Genomic DNA, 19,609 nt, shown 5'->3' on the forward strand with positions numbered 1-19,609 from the left:
CACAACCTTTGAATACAGTTCAAATACGTTGAATACAGAAAAACACTTGACTATTTTCTCTGCGTCAGTTATTTAGATGGGCCCACTGAGTTAGCACTGTTTGATATCAATGGATAGGTCAGCTTACGTACATTGACCTCCATCACTGCATCACTTACTTGATGTGTGACACCTGTCATGCAGTAAGTACTCCATTGTATTCCGTAAATATCTCATATAGCCTATTGTTCATGTACTGGACAGAGGTGTGCAGAGACGGATGACCCCTAGACTAAATGCCAGATGTAAGGGTTTAACTGACCCACCCCCAGGCCTTCTTGGTACAGTCCTGGGATTCTGGATGCCTGCAGACTGGAAAAGGCCAATCACATTTTTAAATCAAGCAGAGGATTCCACTTAAATCTCTACTGACTTCCCATTTTGGATTAGGCATAGGATTTTCTTCTGAAAGGTCCGGGGTATTTCCCATTCTGATTCAGGCATAGTTTGTTTTAAGCCTGTAGGGCTCGCCAATAGACTCAGGCAGTGGAACGAAGCAGCCTTGAAAGTTTACTCGGATGGTGGACCGTGCAGGTATTTTTAGAAGCGGTGGCAGTCACACTATTACGATGTATCATTCCTGAGGTATTCGTTGGACATGCCTCGAGTAATACTGTTAACGACGTGTATATTTAAGCGGAGCTTTCAAAAGTTACACCCGGCAAAAACATTCATGAGATTTTGTCCCCCGATGTTCAGTTGACAGAAACTTCCGCGGTTTCTGACTCGGTCGGTTGACCTGTAGCTATGGTTGTGTGGTGGACCTGGAAAACAGTACTGAGATGATGTTTTTCTTAGCCTTTGATGATCCAGACATATTGATTGAAACCACCCGTTTAGAAGTGCACCCTCGGTTCTTGTGTAATCAGTATGGCCGACACTTAGCACAGTATACACTTTCCCCTGAACTCAGTATCTACCGTGTGGTGGAATATATTTGGTACATGATCTAACATACGTGAACCGTTTAACTACATGCCATGCAGACGTTTAGAGGGGGAAAGAATCAGGCGAGAGATCAGATGCTACACGTTTATAATTTCATTGGATCTAATACATTGTATACAATTCTCTCATAGAGTAAACATTTCTAAGGTAACCAAATCATTATTCTGTAACAAGCACACATTCTTGCTGCGTTTTCTTCAATGTTGCTAAAGCATGGCCCTGTTCTGGACCACACATACAATATCTCGCCATGTTTAAACCCAGTATATAGTTAGGCTACACATGCTAAAGTTACCTTGAATCTTTTTACAGTAGAATTAACAGGTCAAGTCCAAGGCAAACAGGAATATCCCTCAGAAATACAAAATACAGTAGAGCAAAAGTTAGAGATCAAGTAATATAGTGTAGGTATACACAGTTGAATGTAAATTAAACACTGAAGGTCTTGGATCCAAAAGGAAAACCAGGACCATTGACTTGTAACATAGCACTACTTTACCTAGAGATAATATCTACAGTAGCACAGAAATGGAATGTTCTAGGATATTACTTTGTTTTACTTTTTATATAACCAGGCATGTCAGTAAAGAACAAATTCGTATTTACAATGACAGCCTACTTGTAAAGATAAGGCCTTAGACTTATGTATGGTGTTTTTTCATTCAGTACATGACAAGGGAATATCAACATTTAATGTACACAAAGCACTCCTATAGTTTTGGGGGTTTCACGCCTCAAAATACTCTTCCTTGTAACTTCTTTGGAGAAGCCTTTCATTGTTCATGTTACTTCATTGTGTTTTGAAATACAATCAACTTATCAGCTACAGTATATCCTCCTTCCTTAATGCCATTTCCTATGTCTTTCTAGTTGGGAATGACATCAGTCGCTTTGTTGAAGTTATGTGTGATTTATGGTTTAGAACAAGGAATTTTTACAATGAAAATATGACCAGCTTTTGGAATATGGGCTTTTCATTTGGGGGCTGCTGAGGTGGAACTCTGCTCTTAGGTATTCTAGGGGAATAGTGGATGTCATGGTGGAATGTGGCAGAAAGTAAGAGCATCCTGTTTCACTGAATAGCCTCAGAGTGCCAAAAATACGTTTTGGGGACTTGTCAATTGAGATAAAGCTAATACGAACTATTAGTGATCATCAAGAGGCTCAGTTTCAAGGTGACCCAGAAAGCAGGCAAAACTGGACGCCGGTTCAACCAGCCCACTGGGGATGTTTGTTTGTCGTCAAAGTTTTGGTCAAATGTAGGCTAAGTAAATGTCTACAGGTTAGTAATTAGTTCAGAAGATAAGTCATGGACTGAGGGACTGCTAAGTAAACTACAACACTATTACCATGCAATATCCCCATAGACCCTTTGGATAACTTTGGCAGTTTTTTAAAATTATTTTTATTATTATTTTTTTTTTACAAGGAAGCAAGTTACAGATACAGTACAGTTGGCTAAGTCCGCAATAATTATCTTTGGCCCGGCTCATGTCAGGTCATGTCACACATCGACCCAAATGTCTTTGATATTGTGATTCTGAATGGTAATGTAGCACAGCGGGTTTTCTATCTACCTTGTCCCCAGGCAGGGAGGTGTGAATGTTCAATGTTGCCTAATGAAATGAGATGTTTCTGTCCCAGGATGTACTACCCCATGGCAGCAATCACAGCACAACCGTGTTGAAGGGCATTGCTATGTTGGGCTTAGTTGGACTTGCTACAGTATGTGCTCTGCTGCTCTGGATAACAGCCAGAGGAAAGCCCTTGAATGACTTCTAGGCTCCTATGTCAAACCAGAGGGGTATGTGAGAGAGAGAGAGTGAATGGTAAAAGCTGTGTGCCTTACGGACACAATGTGGCTTTGTGAGAGCAAATCAGTTGCGACACAAATGTAGCTGGAACTCCTCGGCTCGCTGTCACTCACACCGTCTCTGCTCCCTCTCCCTCTAGTCGATCTACTCACATCTCTGCTGACAAAAAGAGCTGCCTATCATTTGTAGGAGTCCGTTTTTTGGACAACCTGTCCTGCACTCTTCTTTCAGTTCTTGAAAGAGGAAGCAGGACAACTGCTGCCCACGTCCGTCTGGTTTACCCTCTCGGCCCTGTCCCCTCGCCTCGCTCTACAGGAAGCTAACTGTGCCAGTGTACTGTTAACACCAATAATGAATGTCCCGGCGAGATGAATCCTCCCTGGAGTCAATTAGTAACCCAACTCTCTCAGGGGGATTAAGTGCACTATCCATTTCTAGAAATGACAAACGACCGACCTCGCTGAACTCACTGATCAGACTGTCCTGTGTTCAAGGGCCGTCTTCTCTCCTACACTCCCTGTGGTCCACAGGTTACGCCTGAGTCGGTCAATCAACCAATCACATCATAGATCACAGCCCGAGGGAACCCATCACCGATCTTTTCCACCCGTTTGCAATACAGTACAATCAAATCGCTGTAGGGATGTTAACAGTCTTGTCCATGCAGTGTATGTGGAAGGTATGTAGAGTATGATGCACTAGGGGAGTTTGTCAACATAATAATACAAATCAATGATTCCTTGGCTCGTATACTGCTTCATCGATGACGTCAAACCTGATAACTGGCTCTGCCAGAGTAAAAGTCAAGGGTGTTCACTTATACTGGAGGGAGTCCATGTATGACCAGGATGCAATCTCTGTGAGGATTCCAATGCTATTATATAGACGTCTGGTGTTTCTCCGAACGTTTCAGCCAGCTAGCCAAAACAGAGGCTGTCTAGAGCGTGTTTTATTTCTCATCATTGCAGTCATAAAGTCCTCTTCCCTTCTAGCCGCGAGAAGTTGTCACGAGCCACACGTGCTACAATCATGCAAAGTCACACTACATTAGTCCATGAAACAGTCAGGTGGGTTAACTACAGTAATGCTCCCACTGAGATCCGTGTATTTACTTGTATGTTTTATTTCATCAATGCAGTATAAAAACGTGGAGATATTTGTGTGACAACTAGACCATATTTGTGGTCAGTCACACATCTAGCCTATTCTAAGATCGCCCCCCTCATCTGGGAGTTTGTATCTCTGTCTCCTTCTAAAAACAATCCCCCAAGAAGCACAGGAGAAGAAAAAAAACGTCTTTTTTTTTTTTTGGCACAATGAGTGTATAGCACCACTATAAACGACACAATACTGCCAACAAGCAGTCTCTTGGTTAGAAAGAAATCCTGTATATAGAAGCATATTCATACAAACATGAGAGCAGCAGCACTGGCGTCTTAGTACTTCAGCCCCAGCTGGAGAAACAAGATTATCCTATCAGCGGTGTACAGAGTCCTGAGCCCAGCTATGATGCCAGTCCCCCTGGACAAATAAGCCAGAGAGAGAGAGAGCTCCCAGTCAAAGAGAAGGGGGGAAGCGGAGAGGGGGGATAGCGGTAAAGCACATCTATTCTGGGCTCCTCTCAGAGGTACAGTTTATTCTTTCAAAAGTAATCTCTCTTTTCACTTCATGTCTCCAAGTGTTGTGAAAAGCTGCGGCTTATCATCAATTGGTAATTCTCTCTCTCTCTCATAAACACTCCCAATAGTCATTATTTTCCACAGCTGCTGCTGAATGGTCGATGGTGAGTCATGTTAGGACACTTAACTCATGCGTAAAGATTTTCAGTTTTTTGTTTCAAAGAGGCTAAGAGATGGAAATCAGAGTTCAACTAGACTACACTAAACCAATGTTGTCCTGTTTTGAGAAGAATGATTACAACACTTTTATTTGGGGGCCTGTTGTTTGCCACCTGTTATTTAAAGCAAGAGCACCTGCCTAACTTCACAGAAATGTAAAATACACACATGTGCTCAAAAAGATGCATACAGACATACGCTCACACACGAAAACAAACAATAGTAAAATAGCAAAATTATATGGTTTCCTTTTATCTTTTTCATATCAAGCAAGTACCGTTAGCCTCACGTGAAGTGGGGCTTTAGGGTTAAGTCCTTTCCTTCCATAGTTGTAACTAAACAGCACCAGTAGAATTTGGCTGGCCCTAAGCCCTAGCCCTGGCCCCCCAGGGCCCCCGCCGGTCCCCTCCTCACTCTCTCATGGTTGCAGTCAGTAGCTGGTGGCAGTCCAGTTCCCCCCGCAGCTCCAGGGGCCCTGGCAGCCTCATGCCCGTCTTCTGCTCGACACACCAGCACTTTCCCCGCTGCCCGTCACGTGCTGGCTGGCACTGTAGACACAGGAAACAAGACAGGTGTCAGTCACAAGCTAAATGGCATTTGTTGCACGATAGGCATATGATACAGATCAATGTCATAAGGTAGGGGCCTCCAAATACATTCAGCAATGGACCGATTTTTCCTTGAGCAGATGGTCCGGGGCTGGAACATAGTTATAAATCATTTGTACATTGCAAATTGGCCGCAAGAATCTCAAACAGATATATTTCATTTCAAACCTTGATTACATTGTGATACGATCACATATGTCTCTCTATTTATGCATGGGAATACTTGGGAACAGATTTCCTCAATTAAAATCACTTTGAGCTGATTTCCTGGTGATTCTATAGTATTTTATGTCCAACAACGAAATATATATTTTTTGTTCAGAAAACTTGTCTCAGAAAACCGCAGGTACTCTGGCATAAACTGTTGCAGTTTCTTAATCGCACTTAAATTCCCTTAAAACTGGATTACTTAACGGTGAAACGTCACGTCCGTTTGTGATATTACTACAACAACAAAGAAGTTACTGCAAACAGCAAACACTTTTTGTCATCCTCGGACATCATCGCAAGCAACGATAGAAGAGCGCAATATGTACTGCAATAATTTTTTTTACCATGCCGCACGACTCTTCAGCTCCGGAAACAAAAACCAAAACAATAACAACAGTGGGAGGGCGGTCAGTGGCGATGTTTCCACCCTACTGCGGATTCCATCTTTAAGGTAGCTTCAAATTCAAACCACTGTTATATTTGACATTGTTCCCTTTGTCAATCACTTTCTCTCAAGCCCCTCAATCTCACCAGTGTGAATGTGGATCAATTGAATAGAATCTCAAAGTTATAGGAATCATAACCACTGAGTGATAAATATCTGTACGTAGCCTGTGGTGGTTTTGAAACACCCCATCAGCCTGGCTCAATTCTCCTATTGAAATTCCTCCTGTGCAATGAAAAGATGCCAGATGACCTCTCATAACCTTAGTTATACTCACAAAGGGTGCCGTAAAGTTCCACCACAATGCAGTTATAGTTCAACAGTGAACAGATGCATTTTACACACTATAAAGAGCAGACTAGGGTACATTAACTGTGTTGCACAATCAAGCCTGACCCCAGACTCTGATGCCCTTGGCAGGGTAAGACTTTTACCACTGACTGACTCTGCTACGCCTGTTGCTTCGTAGCGCATTCAGCTCCACAGAGCAACGAGCCTTATCGAGCTCCGTGTTCTCAGATTCTTCCCCGTCTTATCTACAAAGTCGCCCATTTCAGACGTAGCGGGGAAATAATTGCTTTTTTTCGAAAAGCTAATGACATCTATCACTGCAGTGAAGCGATTACTGTCAACCCTTTTAGGTTAACCACTGTGTCGTGTTGTACGTGCACGGTTCAGCGCGGTTTTTCTTTGGTAAATCACTTTGCTTGTCTGTAGATGTGGAGTCTTGGCAGGAGAAAATGCTCACATAAAACAATGCTGTTACAGGGCCATTGTGTGTTTTGGCTAATAGAGCCGTGACAATGTTAGAGGGGATTGTTTGCGTGGTGTGTTCTTATGCGCCTGTCTGATACCAGATCGAGTGAATGATAAAGACCTTCTACACAGACTACCTGGATAAATGTTTGCATCCAAAATGGCACGATATTCCTTGTAGTGGTCTACTTTTTTGGCAGTGGCCAATAGGGCTCTGGTTAAAAATAGTGCACTACATAGGGCATAAGTAAGGTGCCATTTCAGAGTGGGTCGGAGTACTTCCTGAATAGTGCATAATATAGATACCATTGGGATAAGGACTCCTTGTCAGTCGACAAACCTGCTTGGCATGGAAGTCTCCGTTCTTGTCACAGTTGGGTATGGGGATACTGTAGAGATCCTCATGGGTGCGACTGTTGGACACCAGTCGGTCCAGCGCTCTCTGCAGCTCAGCACGACATGGAGCCTGAGGACGACCAGTGGAATTAGTCGGAAATCTGTTCAGCGACCATTCCACTCCTTGCCACTCCTGTTATGTTCATCTTTGGCATATGACACGGAGAATAAGGAGTGGAATGTTAGCTAAACAGACTGGTACCCAGGCTAGTGTCGGCCCATGTAGATGTTTGGGCATGTACGCCCATGTCTGCTTATAGACGTCCATGTAGTTATCTGGAAATGGCAAAGAGTTTTATACGACCCTGTGTTGTTGATTTCAGTGAACACCTGGGTTTACGTTTCATGAGATGACCATTAAATGATGAGGGCTGGAAATAGCGAATAGGTTACATGCCGTTTATAACCCAACTGCTAAACTCATGGATTTGCATCTGTAAAATAGTCCTTGAGAACACCTGTTAGACCTGTGTCGGTCTAGTAACAAGACTCAACTGGACTCTAGTTGAAAGCTGTGGGGTGACATTCTTTTTTTATATCCAGCACCTGCTCAAATACTTTAAATGTGCGTATGTAATGTTTTCCTACACGTAACCTTTAGCTGTGGTCTTTTCCTATACGGAGGTGAACGGTGTTTGGTGCGCTCACCAGGGCAGCCTTTGGGTCCTCCCTGGCGTTGTTGCTTCTCTGATTGGTGGATTTGGCGGGGTGGCGGGCCAGGGTCTTCTGGATGCAGCGCTTGTCCTGGGGACTGCAGCGGATGTTGCTGTTGTTGGGGTGCTCAGGGATGGTCTCATCGTGCCTGTCCATCGCTGTGGGACACAACAGTTAACATTGAGTCGCAACACTACAAGTCACCAACATTTTATTGAAGCCTTTATTTATCCAGTAAGTCCCATCAATGTCAATAGACCTTCTTTTTTTTTTTACCAGGGAAACCTCTAGAGCTACAACCTACAAAACACATGAAAGACTCGCAATCCCAACCCGTACAAGGTCGCAACTCATACAGTGGAGAGAACAAGTATTTGATACACTGATACTTATGTCATGCAATAAAATGCAAATTAATTACTTAAAAATCATACAATGTGATTTTCTGGATTTTTGTTTTAGATTCCGTCTCTCACAGTTGAAGTGTACCTATGATAAAAAATCACAGACCTATACATGCTTTGTAAGTAGGAAAACCTGCAAAATCGGCAGTGTATCAAATACTTGTTCTCCCCACTGTATGTGTCACACCACAAGAGTTGAAACAATAGGCCATTTTTGACGAGATTTTCTGTCAATTACACCTTCTCTCAGAGGCTTTTCGCAATTTGTTGATTGCATGAAAATGTATAATTTAATGTACCTAATTTACAGTATATCACTGATCTGACCCAACGCAAATGTTGTCATACCAACAGAGAGATATCTTTCCATAAATATGTGTATGTGACCAATAACATTTGATTTGATTTGATGAAAACACCATGGGGAATTGTAGGCTAAGAACCAGCCTTAGCATCAAGGACAAACAGTGGTGTTCCCACTCAGACGGGTACAGTACAGTAAATGACCCCCCCCCCTCTCCTCACTGCCTGCCTACCCATTGTGGCCTGTGCCACATTTACCTTGCAATAATTCTCCAGTTCTATGGCCCTGCAGGCAGCCAGCTGTTTCCTCAGGAAACTGCCCCCACCCCACTTCCATCTCCCCTACAGCAACAAAAAAAACTCACTGTGCCAGATGGAGATTGGAAGAGGGTATTTTGCAGTGTCACAAGGTGCCGGTGGGCAAACGTATGGAGTGTTGGAGAGATTTACAGCTGTTTTGTTCTGGCTTGACTGTTCACCTGTGGCCTTTGCAGGGTTGGTTGGTAACTCAAACACATTTTTTCCCCCCACCAACTGTTCTTTGCTGTTCTGCTTGTGACCTTTCATGGGTTGGCACTGCAACCATAGCACCCAGAGCCTGGGCTTTTGTGCTTCCTTGAGCTTTGTCTGTCAGATCACTGGAAAGATCAAAGCACGAATGGCGTCTCACATCAGTGTGGCATTAATACCAGTTGCTTCTGGGAACCTACTTTCTGTCATGGTCAGATCTTCTGCATTGCTCTCTCTGACCTTTCCACATTTACCAGGGAATTCCCCTCTGTAATTAGGATTAAATAGCAATTAGCTATCAACAGGTTTTGTTGTGAAGTTATTTTTGTTATTGAACAATGGATAGACTAGCCTACTCATGAGGTAAGGTGGCCTTTGTCTGTTTCAGACTCGGGGTAAGGGGTTTTGCCATTAGCTATTCTAGTCACATTTCAGTAATGACACGAGAGGTTTACATTTCTATACCGTACTTCTCTACATGAGGTTGAGGTGAGGGAGTTGATCGAAAGTTGATTGACAGGCTGTGTTCTGCCGACCGGGGGTTTGTATGTTTCTGTTGGCCTTTACTCATCAGCACTTTCCGCCAGACCCAGCACGACTTCAGCTGTTTTCCCGTCTCCCTATAAATCGTTCTTTCCCTCTTTTGCCGTTTAGCCAGTTTGCCGAATCCATGCTCCTTCGGAGTGCCATTTCATACAAGCCCAACGTTATTTAAAAGTGGGTCAGGGGGTGCCATGTCCTGTTTGCTGCCACCGCTGTTCTCCGGGCAGGAAGCTGCTGCTTCGGGAGGATTGTATCAACATCTCCGTTTCAAACACAGGCAGGCTGAGGCACAAGGCAGAAAGAAAGGACGGGAGGAAAGGACGGGAGGGGGACGCACTCCGGGGGGACGCACTCTGGGGGACGCACTCTGGGGGAACGCACTCCGGGGGGGACGCACTCCGGGGGGGACGCACTCCGGGGGAGGCACACTCCGAGGGGGAAAAAAATCCAAGTAATAATCTTCTTTTAATACAAATGGATCATGTTAAACAAACAGGAGGAAGAAAAGCCAGGGCCAGAACCATTTCGGCTAGATTCCTTTGTCAAGGGCGAAGGCGTAGAGCACAAGCATGGACAGTGTGCGGTGTTCACTCGCATCCAACCCCAGCCACAGGTGGATAGCCAAGATAAAGAAAGACTCGGTTTTATGACTGTTCTGATAAAGGTTCTATCATTTCCCTCTGTTTTTGACAGCGTTTAATTTGTATTTTTTTTTACAAAAAAAACAAAGGCCGTGAACATGTCAACCCGGGGAGGTTCATGTAGAGTTCATGTGGGGTTCAAGAGCTGCTGGATCCCTCGAACCGTCGGCATCTCCCGTCGTGTCGTTGAATTAATGCAGACTTGTCTGCCACCGACCCAGTTGCAAACCGTTTTTCAGCCATTTGCTCTGAATTGACCTTCCTCCGGCGAGGTGTTTCCCCACTCCCAGCCCACCAGAGGTTCAGAGGGTGGCATCAAACTCCACAGTTCCAGTTGCAGCTGTCACTGGGACTCTGGACGGAGCATGTGAACTAGTCTCAACACTGTCCCGGGGGACATGTCTGGCTCCGTAGGCTGGACTTGGTTACGCTACATAGCATTATAGCACGTCAGCTAGCGAGACGCTTATCGTCGGCCGTCATTGCATCAGTGGAAATCTGGGTGAGGAGAGAGTGGGCGTTTGGCACGCTTGAATGTAAATAGTGCACGTGTGACACAGTTTGTCGCCCACTGCATATCTTATGTCAAGTCATTGCTCTTTATGTAAGCTGGCAATAGCAAGAATGTGAACAATGTGTTGAACTAAAGTGTTACCCTCCACCTTTTTTTTAAGCTTATTGGTCCATAGTGCTTTGTGTGGCATATTTCTGTACTGTAAAACAATACAGGTGGACATTATTACAATAAAAAGGGATGCGCTCAAAACTACCCTTCCCCTTTTTTCCCCCTTCAACTTTCATTTGACTTCTCTGCTTAAACCATGAAGCAGCCGTGAATCGAGGTAGGTACCCCACAAAAGTGGGCCAAAATGATTTACCCATGAAATAAGAACTGAACCACAATTACTGGTTGGTTTGGGTGTTTTTTTGCTCAGGTACAGTAAGGATATCCCACAGAACAGGATCACGCACCAAAATACAACAACATAAAACATTACAGCAACACACCACCCGTGCCAACAGTAACACTGTTCGTAGTGATTAAGCACATTTTGATTGCAGTATATTTGAGTCTCTGGATCATTAGATAAGTGAGTCATTGAATTGATACATGAAATGTTTAGTGTGCAAACTGTGCGTCGATACATAACAACGGGCTTAACTCAGAATGAACGAACGACTGTTCAAACAATGCACCATGGGCTGAGTCCCCTGCCAGATGTTCCCCTGCCAGATGTTCCCCTGCCAGATGTTTGTGATATACGTGTTTGCATGGGATGTTTCCAAACAAAGCATGATGGGAGCGGCTGCTGTTTAATACACAGATGAACTCAGACAGTTTACGAGGGACTTTGATCTCACTGGGCTCCGAGGATTAGGCGTATTTGAATTTGACGACCAGCTAGCGAGCGCTCATCATCGCTCTGTGTCGTTACTCGGCGTCCGTTGGTTTGTTTGTGCATCTGTGTCTCCACAGCTCTGACACCAGGGGTAGGGGGTCTTAAATCCATGGCTCCATGGAGGGATCGATTAGCTAATCACATTTACTGAGTTCTGCTGCAGAAAGCCCAGCTGTACAAATGGGATAAATACCCAAAGTAAGCAAATAATAAGGACCTAAACACGGACATCTGCAATTGGTTTGCCCTCTTCCCCAACATATCCTCATTGGCCACAGAGAAATGATTGAATCAGTTTCATCATTCCAGTGAGCACACAGACAAGTGTTTTCCTCACATCGTAAGAAGAACAGGAGTTGTGGGATGGTTGACAAGAACAGATGGTTGACTAGAAGTGCCACTGATCGGCCTGCCTAAAATGCAGATACATACTGTGCATCAGACACATGTGGCTCCTTTCAGCTTACCACCAGCGTGAACGGCATTCGCAACACCTTATGTCAGTAATGACATTCCCATTGACACCTGTATCTGCTTGTAAGTACTACACATTTCCCGAGTTTAAAAGGTTCGCGGAGCATTTGAATTGAATATGACACCAAAAGAGACCCCGTCGGAATGTTTGAATGGATTCCAAGCCCTCATAATGATTTCTAAGAATCAGGATTGCGAGAGAGTTTCCAAGAATCGGTTATTAGGGAACTGCATGAGATTTGCAGGACATGATAAGATGCTAAATGTACTCCAGTACTTACAGTTGCTATGGAAATTGAGTTTACGAATACTGCAGCTTTGAACTTGAAGGAATGTAACAGAAGGCAGAGAGTAGATAGCATCTGGACATCTATCCCTCAGATTTAAATGGTCTGTGCGCCTGGCCATGGAAATGGTAGGCTAGCTTTGGGAAAAGTGTATTGACAAAACGTGTGAAAATGTTATATTCCGAGTATTGACCGTTTCATTGGGATGCTTTCTGGTACATGTGCTGTCAATTCAGGATCAGTCATACTCTTCCCCCTACGGTGTCCTTGTCTTTGGGAATCCGTTCCATAAAAAAAAACTTCTATTTTTATCAGACATGCTCACTCTTGCTAGGTCTGGGGCAGTGCGGGAAGCGTCTCAAGGAGATGTACCCCTCGGTTTAATAATGGATAAAACCGGCAAAAGTGCCACAAAGGAACACGTACACTTGTGGCTTGGGTTTTTCTCATACTCCCTCTCTCTTCCCCTCTCTCTCTCTCTCTCTGTTCTCTCTCTCTCTCCCGTTTCTTCCTGTCCGTCTGGCGCATGGGGTTTCAGAGGCGCTGCACTGAAGTGTTGATGTAAGACTTATTGAGTAGGGCTACGTTGGGGGGTACTTTACTTCATGACAGGACTCGGGGGGGAGTCGAGAGAGTTTACGAGAACTCCCAAACCGCTGAACCTTCGCACTTTAGCCCACTTCGGCTTCAGCGCCGCTCGTCTCCAACGGACAGCACAAAGGCGTGGATGGCGAAGTCATTCAGTAAACAATGTTTAGGGAAAAACATTCAGCCAGATTAAGCAATTCAGAGGACGGTACGAAGCCAAAACCAAGACCGTCCACCTTTTTATCATGCACTAAACAGCTTTCCCCCTCTCTCTGATTCCGTTTAGTCACGCTATGTGCTGGCCTAACCTAGGCTGGCCTCGCACAGAGCAGAAGGCTCTCATTTCTGCTCTGGCAGCAAGCGTGCCGATGAGCTCATCCTAGCAGAGCTGGACGGTGGGCGATGCGCTCCAGGGGGGGGGGGGGGGCAGGGGGAGAGGAGCAGCAACCCACCCAGGCCCAGGGGGAAACTGATACAGCAGTGCTGGATGGTGGGCGATGCGCTCTGGGGCAGGGGGGCAGGGGGAGAGGAGCAGCAACCCACCCAGGCCCAGGGGGAAACTGATGCAGCAGTGCTGGACGGTGGGCGATGCGCTCTGGGGCAGGGGGGGGGCAGGGGGGGAGAGGAGCAGCAACCCACCCAGGCCCAGGGGGAAACTGATGCAGCAGTGCTGGACGGTGGGCGATGCGCTCTGGGGCAGGGGGGGAGAGGAGCAGCAACCCACCCAGGCCCAGGGGGAAACTGATGCAGCAGTGCTGGAGACGACTGGAGACTTGAGTCTCTGGAAGTGCTTTCAAAATGGCACACTATTCTCCCTAAAGCAGAGCACCACTTTTGACCAGAGAGCCCTGAGAATAGAGTGCCATGTCAGACGCAGCCTGAAAGTTGAGGGCTGTTCAAGTCTGTCCAAAGTCTCGCCTTGCTGTGCTGCTTGGAACTGGGAGATAGTTCACCTTCATCACCGATACCCGTTGGAGGTCCCGGCAGCGGTGCTGCTGGTGAAAGAAGCGATGTTGGAACAATCCGTGTGGATGAAATCTGGAACAAATGAGTGAATGGCTTCGTAGGCGGTGCGTTTTTTTTTTAAACGATCGCTACCAAACTACTTTGGCATAATAGAAATCGCCACAGTGAAAGACTGCCTACGAGTTCCCCCTGCTTTGGAAGGGGAGAGAGAGAGGAAGAATAAAAAAGGCAGGAACAGTTTCATCTGCTGCCATCTGAAGAATACGATGGAACAGGAATAGCAGATAAGCCATACAGTATTAGATGTTAAAGTGGAACCAGACCTCTGCTGCTGCAGTAGGAAGAAGAATGTGACTACCGTGAGAGGAAAAAGACAGGGGTTGTATCAAGATGTCTGCAGAGGGAAGTGAACAAGACATCTCCAGTAAAAGAGGAGTCAGTCAGTCAGACATCTGCAGTGCCAGCGAAGAGGAGGAGGAGGAAGAGGAATGGGGGCCATATGAAGAGAGTGAGAATGAATTACTGATTGCAGAGAGCTCTAATAGCCTGAGACTGGCCGCACTCCATTACAGAGTAATTTCATACAGGCAGACAGGCAGCTTTTATTACCTCCTCTTGTTAAACACACACACACCCACCCACACACACACACACACACACACACACACACACACGGTTCCCTGCAATACAACACACACACACGCATGACCATGTATTAACATGCTGAGATCAATAACAGGATACACACAGAGATGGACATACATTCACACATATGGTGCATACGCCAACATATACTGCAGTTACATCAGTACACTCATGCATACACTCACAAATATATACAAATACACTTATAATGTATTCTCACACATTTACATTCAGTTCACACTCACACAGACACTACATGACCAAGAGCATGTGGACACCTGCTCATTGGACATCTCATTCCAAAATCATGGGCATTAATATGGAGTTGGTCCCCCCTTTGCTGCTATAACAGCCTCCACTCTTCTGGAAAGGCTTTTCACTAGATGTTGGAACATTGCTGCAGGGACTTGCTTCCATTCAGCCACAAGAGCATTAGTGAGGTCGGGCACCGATGTTGGGCGATTAGGTCTGGCTCGCAGTCAGCATTCCAATTCATCCCAAAGGTGTTCGATGGGGTTGAGGTCAGGGCTCTGTGCAGGTCATTCAAGTTCTTCCACACCAATCTCGGCAAAACATATCTCTATGGACCTCACTTTGTGCAACAACGAGGCTGAGCCGTTGTTGCTCCTAGACATTTCCACTTTCCAATAAAAGCACTTACAGTTGACATGGGCAGCTCTAGCAGGCCAGAAATGTGACAAACTGACTTGTTGGAAAGGTGGCATCTCATGACGTGCCCTGTTGAAAGCCACTGAGCTCTTCAGTAAGGCCATCTACTGCCAATGTTTGTCTATGGAGATTGCATGGCTGTGTGCTCGATTTTATACCCCCGTCAGCAACGGGTGTGAATGAAATAGCCAAATCCACTCATTATAGCACGTCAGCTAGCGAGATGGATGACATACCTTTGTATATATAGTGTACGTACGTACACACACACACACACACACACATATACACTGAACACACGCAAAAACACATGCATACATATACAAACCCACACACAGAGCACGGAAATTTGATCACGCTTGTCGCATCCGATGTGAGTAAGACCTTTAAACAGGTCAACATTAACAAGGCCGCAGGGCCAGATGGATTACCAGGATGTGTACTCCGAGCATGCGCTGACCAACTGGCAAGTGTCTTAACTGACATTTTCAACCTCTCCCTGTCTGAGTCTGAAATACCAACATATTTCAAGCAGACCAAGAACACTAAGGTAACCTGCCTAAATGACTACCAACCCGTAGCACTCACGTCTGTAGCCATGAAGTGCTTTGAATGGCTTTCATGGCTCACATCAACACCATTATCCCAGAAACCATAGACCCACTCCAATTTGCATACCGCCCAAACAGATCCACAGATGATGCAATCTCTATTGCACTCCACACTGCCCTTTCCCACCTGGACAAAAGGAACACCTATGTGAGAATGCTATTCATTGACTACAGCTCAGCGTTCAACACCATAGTGCCCTCAAAGCTCATCACTAAGCTAAAGACCCAGGGACTAAACACCTCCCTCTGCAACTGGTTCCTGGACTTCCTGACGGGCCGCCCCCAGGTGGTAAGGGTAGGTAACAACACATCCGCCATGCTGATCCTCAACACGGGGGCCCCTCAGGGGTGCATGCTCAGTCCCCTCCTGTACTCCCTGTTCATTCATGACTGCATGGCCAGGCACGACTCCAACACCATCATTATGTTTGCCGATGACACAACAGTGGTAGTACTGATCACCGACAACGACGAAACAGCCTATAGGGAGGAGGTCAGAGACCTGGACGTGTGGTGCCAGGACAACAACCTCTCCCTCAACATGATCAAGACAAAGGAGATGATTGTTGACTACAGGAAAAGGAGGACTGATCACACACCCATTCTTATCCACAGGGTTGTAGTGGAGCAGGTTGAGAGCTTCAAGTCCCTTGGTGTCCACATCACCAACAAACTAACATGGTCCAAACACACCAAGACAGTCTTGAAGAGGGCACGACTAAACCTATTCCCCCTCAGGAGACTGAAAATATTTGGCATGGGTCCTCAGATCCTCAAAAGGTTCCACAGCTGCACCATCGAGAGCATGGTTGCGTCACTGCCTGGTACGGCAACTGCTCGGCCTCCGACCGCAAGGCACTACAGAGGGTCGTGCGTACAGCCCAGTACATCACTGTGGCCAAGCTTCCTGCCATCCAGGACCTCTATACCAGCCGGTGTCAGAGGAAGGCCCTATACCAGCCGGTGTCAAAGACTCCAGCCACCCTAGTTAGAGACTGTACTCTCTGCTACCGCATGGCAAGCTGTACCAGAGTGCCAAGTCTAGGTACAAGAGGCTTCTAAACAGCTTCTATCCCCAAGCCATAAGACTCCTGAACATCTAATCAAATGGCTACCCACACTATTTGCTTTGCCCCCCCCCCCTCTTTCACACTACTGCTACTCCCTGTTATTATCCATGCATAAGTCACTTTAATAACTCTATTATTATTTTACTGCTGCTCTTTAATTATTTGTTCTCATTCTTATTCTTATTCTTTTTTTAAACTGCATTGTTGGTTAGGGCTTGTAAGTGGGCATTTCACTGTAAGGTCTGTTGTATTCGGCGCATGTGACAAATAACATTTGATTTGATTTGATACATCCATACACACACGCGCTCAGCCATACTATCCCCACAGTGCTTCTCTCTCTGAGCGATACCTTTTCTGCTCTGTCTAAGGCAGAAGGTGCCCTTTTGCTGTGTACGGCCGGGTGCAAAACAGCGGGGGGACTGTGTGCTCTCAGGTCAGGCCATGCGTGAAGAGCTGGTGTGTGTGCTCTGGGCCGAGGCTTAGCGGAGATTAGAGCAAACAAGCAGCACATTGCCACACCCTCCCCAGCTCAGGTAAGAGCAGGGAGCAGGGAGAGAACACTCTGGCCCAGCCCCGGTACCCTGGCCCACTTAACTGCGTATGGTCCAACTGGACCGGCTAGGATCCAACATGAGAGAGGGAGAGAGAGGAAGAGAGAGTGTGAAGAGACCAACCAGTCCGCCAGGCTTGATTTTACAGCTACATCCTGTTGTATACAGTACTAACCTGGAAAACGACTGAGGCTATTGAGGTGGCGGTGTTCTCATGCACACATGTCCTAGTTCTGGGTAGGCGTGCCAGTGCACCACTAAGAGTGTTGCGCACAGTAGCCGAAAATACGATAATGGAGAGTCGGACCACAACTGAAGAAAAGAAGGAGGGATAACATAACGCATCACCCATTTTTAACAGAGGGTGACCCCCAGTGATGCCACCTGCACATACAGCCACATCAGTGGACAAGCGTTAAAGATACCGGTATCCCTCAACCACACCTTCCCTATTGTCTCACCTGAGTTCTCTTCCACATCCCTCTCGTCGGTGCACACTCCCTGGCCATGCATGAGCGAGTGGAGGGGCCTCTCCACGTTCCGTGGCGGATAGCAGCGGAGCCCTGTGCCGCAGCGGGGCGAGTAGACGCCGCAGTGCACCCCCTTGGCCAAGGCGCAGGTGGGGCAGCAGCCGCAGCCCGCCTCCCTCACCGTCTCTTCGCAGCTGCCATCAGGCAGCTGGCAGCTGGCCAGTCGCTCCTCGGAGCACACGGGGCAGCGGATGGCCTCCTCCGTCAGACACAGGGTCGCCAGCGAAAGGGCGCCCACCGCCCACAGGCCCCAGCAGGGCGGCGCTATAGCCGCACCGCCACCTCGCACCATGGCAGTCCCGAAGGCGTGATCTCAAATCTTTGCCCTCGATTTCTCTTGCACTTCCTGCAGTTTGTTTGTTAGTGTTCCTTCTGTTTCTCTGCTCTCTCGCCCACAACTGTTTGGTCTCTGCTTTAGTTTTGGAGGGTAAGGAGGAGGAGGGAGGCGGTTGGAGGGTTTGGTCTTTGATGTTGCCCGCTGGTTGGTGTTTCGGGTGGCAGGGGTTTTGGCAGGAGTTGGAACACAATGTCCTCGCTGTTTTACCTCGCCGTTTCTTAGGCTTGATTTCCTAGCCCTAGGATGTTTGGGAGGTTGGAAAAAGAATGCAGGTAGATCAAAGAATGTTAAATATCTAGTCCTTGCTCTCCCATGCGACGAAAGTCTTTAAGTCTTTGAGTCGCACAAATTGGTTATTTGTTGGGAAGTAGAACAAATGTCCACTGGTCTATTTAGGTGAGTCTTTCTCCCTTCAAGAAGAATTCACACAGAGCCCCTGAAGCATTTTATAATGCAAAGAGAAAAGTCTGTGGTTTGCCAATGTCCAGGTGTAGGGAAGGGGCGTCAAGTTTTTCAAGTTTAGTAGCAATTTCCTCGTCCATATGGGGTGCAGTGCAATGGGTTGCTCCTGAGAATGGCTCTACACGAGTGGCTCTTCTTGGAATTTATACTGCTGGCCAATGGACACGCCTCCTTCTTCAGGGGGAGAGGAGCTGAAAGGCACAGGGAAGAAATGCCAGGCTCAAGCGCTCGCGCTCTCTCTCCCTCACTCTCTCTTTTCCTCTTGCTGTCGCTCACTCATGCTCTCACACAGACACACACACACACACATGCTCTCTCCCTCACGTTTTCTCCCTCAATCTTGAATGCTCGCACAGAATTGCAGGGAAGAAAGACTGAGCTGAACCACCCTCCACACACACACGCACACTCGCACACACACACACACATTCACTCTCTCTGTACCCACTCTCACTCTCTCTTTTCCTGTGTTGAATATTCACTGTGTTGAGTATCTCACTTTTTGTCCCCTTATAACACAGAATCACACCGACAAAATATGTAACTAAAGCCTTCCCCTCTCTCACATTTCAGACTCAAGAGCTGGCAGCACCTTCACCCTAACACAATGACTGTGAACACAAAAAATTGCTAACTCGCATCATTACAATAGCTTGCCGTGAACCACTAACCCCTACTCTCCCCTCTCTCTCTTTCTCATCCCCCCTCTCTCATTCACTCTCTAAATACACACTAGCCTGAACATGAACTTGCACTCTGACACACAAACACACACAGAGAGAAAAAACGTATCTGGAAAACTATTATTCTCACTCGCAGTAAAAGGCATTCATACACACACACAAAGGGGATAAAGGAAATCACTTCCATGCCATCTTAAACTCTCTTTCACAGACACACACACATA

At 46.4% G+C, this 19,609-nt stretch overlaps 1 protein-coding gene across 1 annotated transcript; it reads right to left on the reverse strand.

Moving 5' to 3' along the window:
* Positions 1–1,057: 1,057 nt before the first annotated feature.
* Positions 1,058–19,360, reverse strand: LOC115103771 (insulin-like growth factor-binding protein 4). Its single transcript, XM_029624697.2, has 4 exons — positions 17,835–19,360; positions 7,703–7,866; positions 6,999–7,124; positions 1,058–5,187 (listed from the first exon to the last, which is right to left on the reverse strand). Exons 1-4 carry the CDS (start codon positions 18,193–18,195, stop codon positions 5,050–5,052), a joined length of 789 nt encoding a protein of 262 aa, XP_029480557.1. The 5' UTR covers positions 18,196–19,360; the 3' UTR covers positions 1,058–5,049.
* Positions 19,361–19,609: the final 249 nt, after the last annotated feature.

This window comes from Oncorhynchus nerka, linkage group LG21 (genome assembly GCF_034236695.1).
Source record: "Oncorhynchus nerka isolate Pitt River linkage group LG21, Oner_Uvic_2.0, whole genome shotgun sequence".
Lineage (NCBI taxonomy): Eukaryota > Metazoa > Chordata > Actinopteri > Salmoniformes > Salmonidae > Oncorhynchus > Oncorhynchus nerka.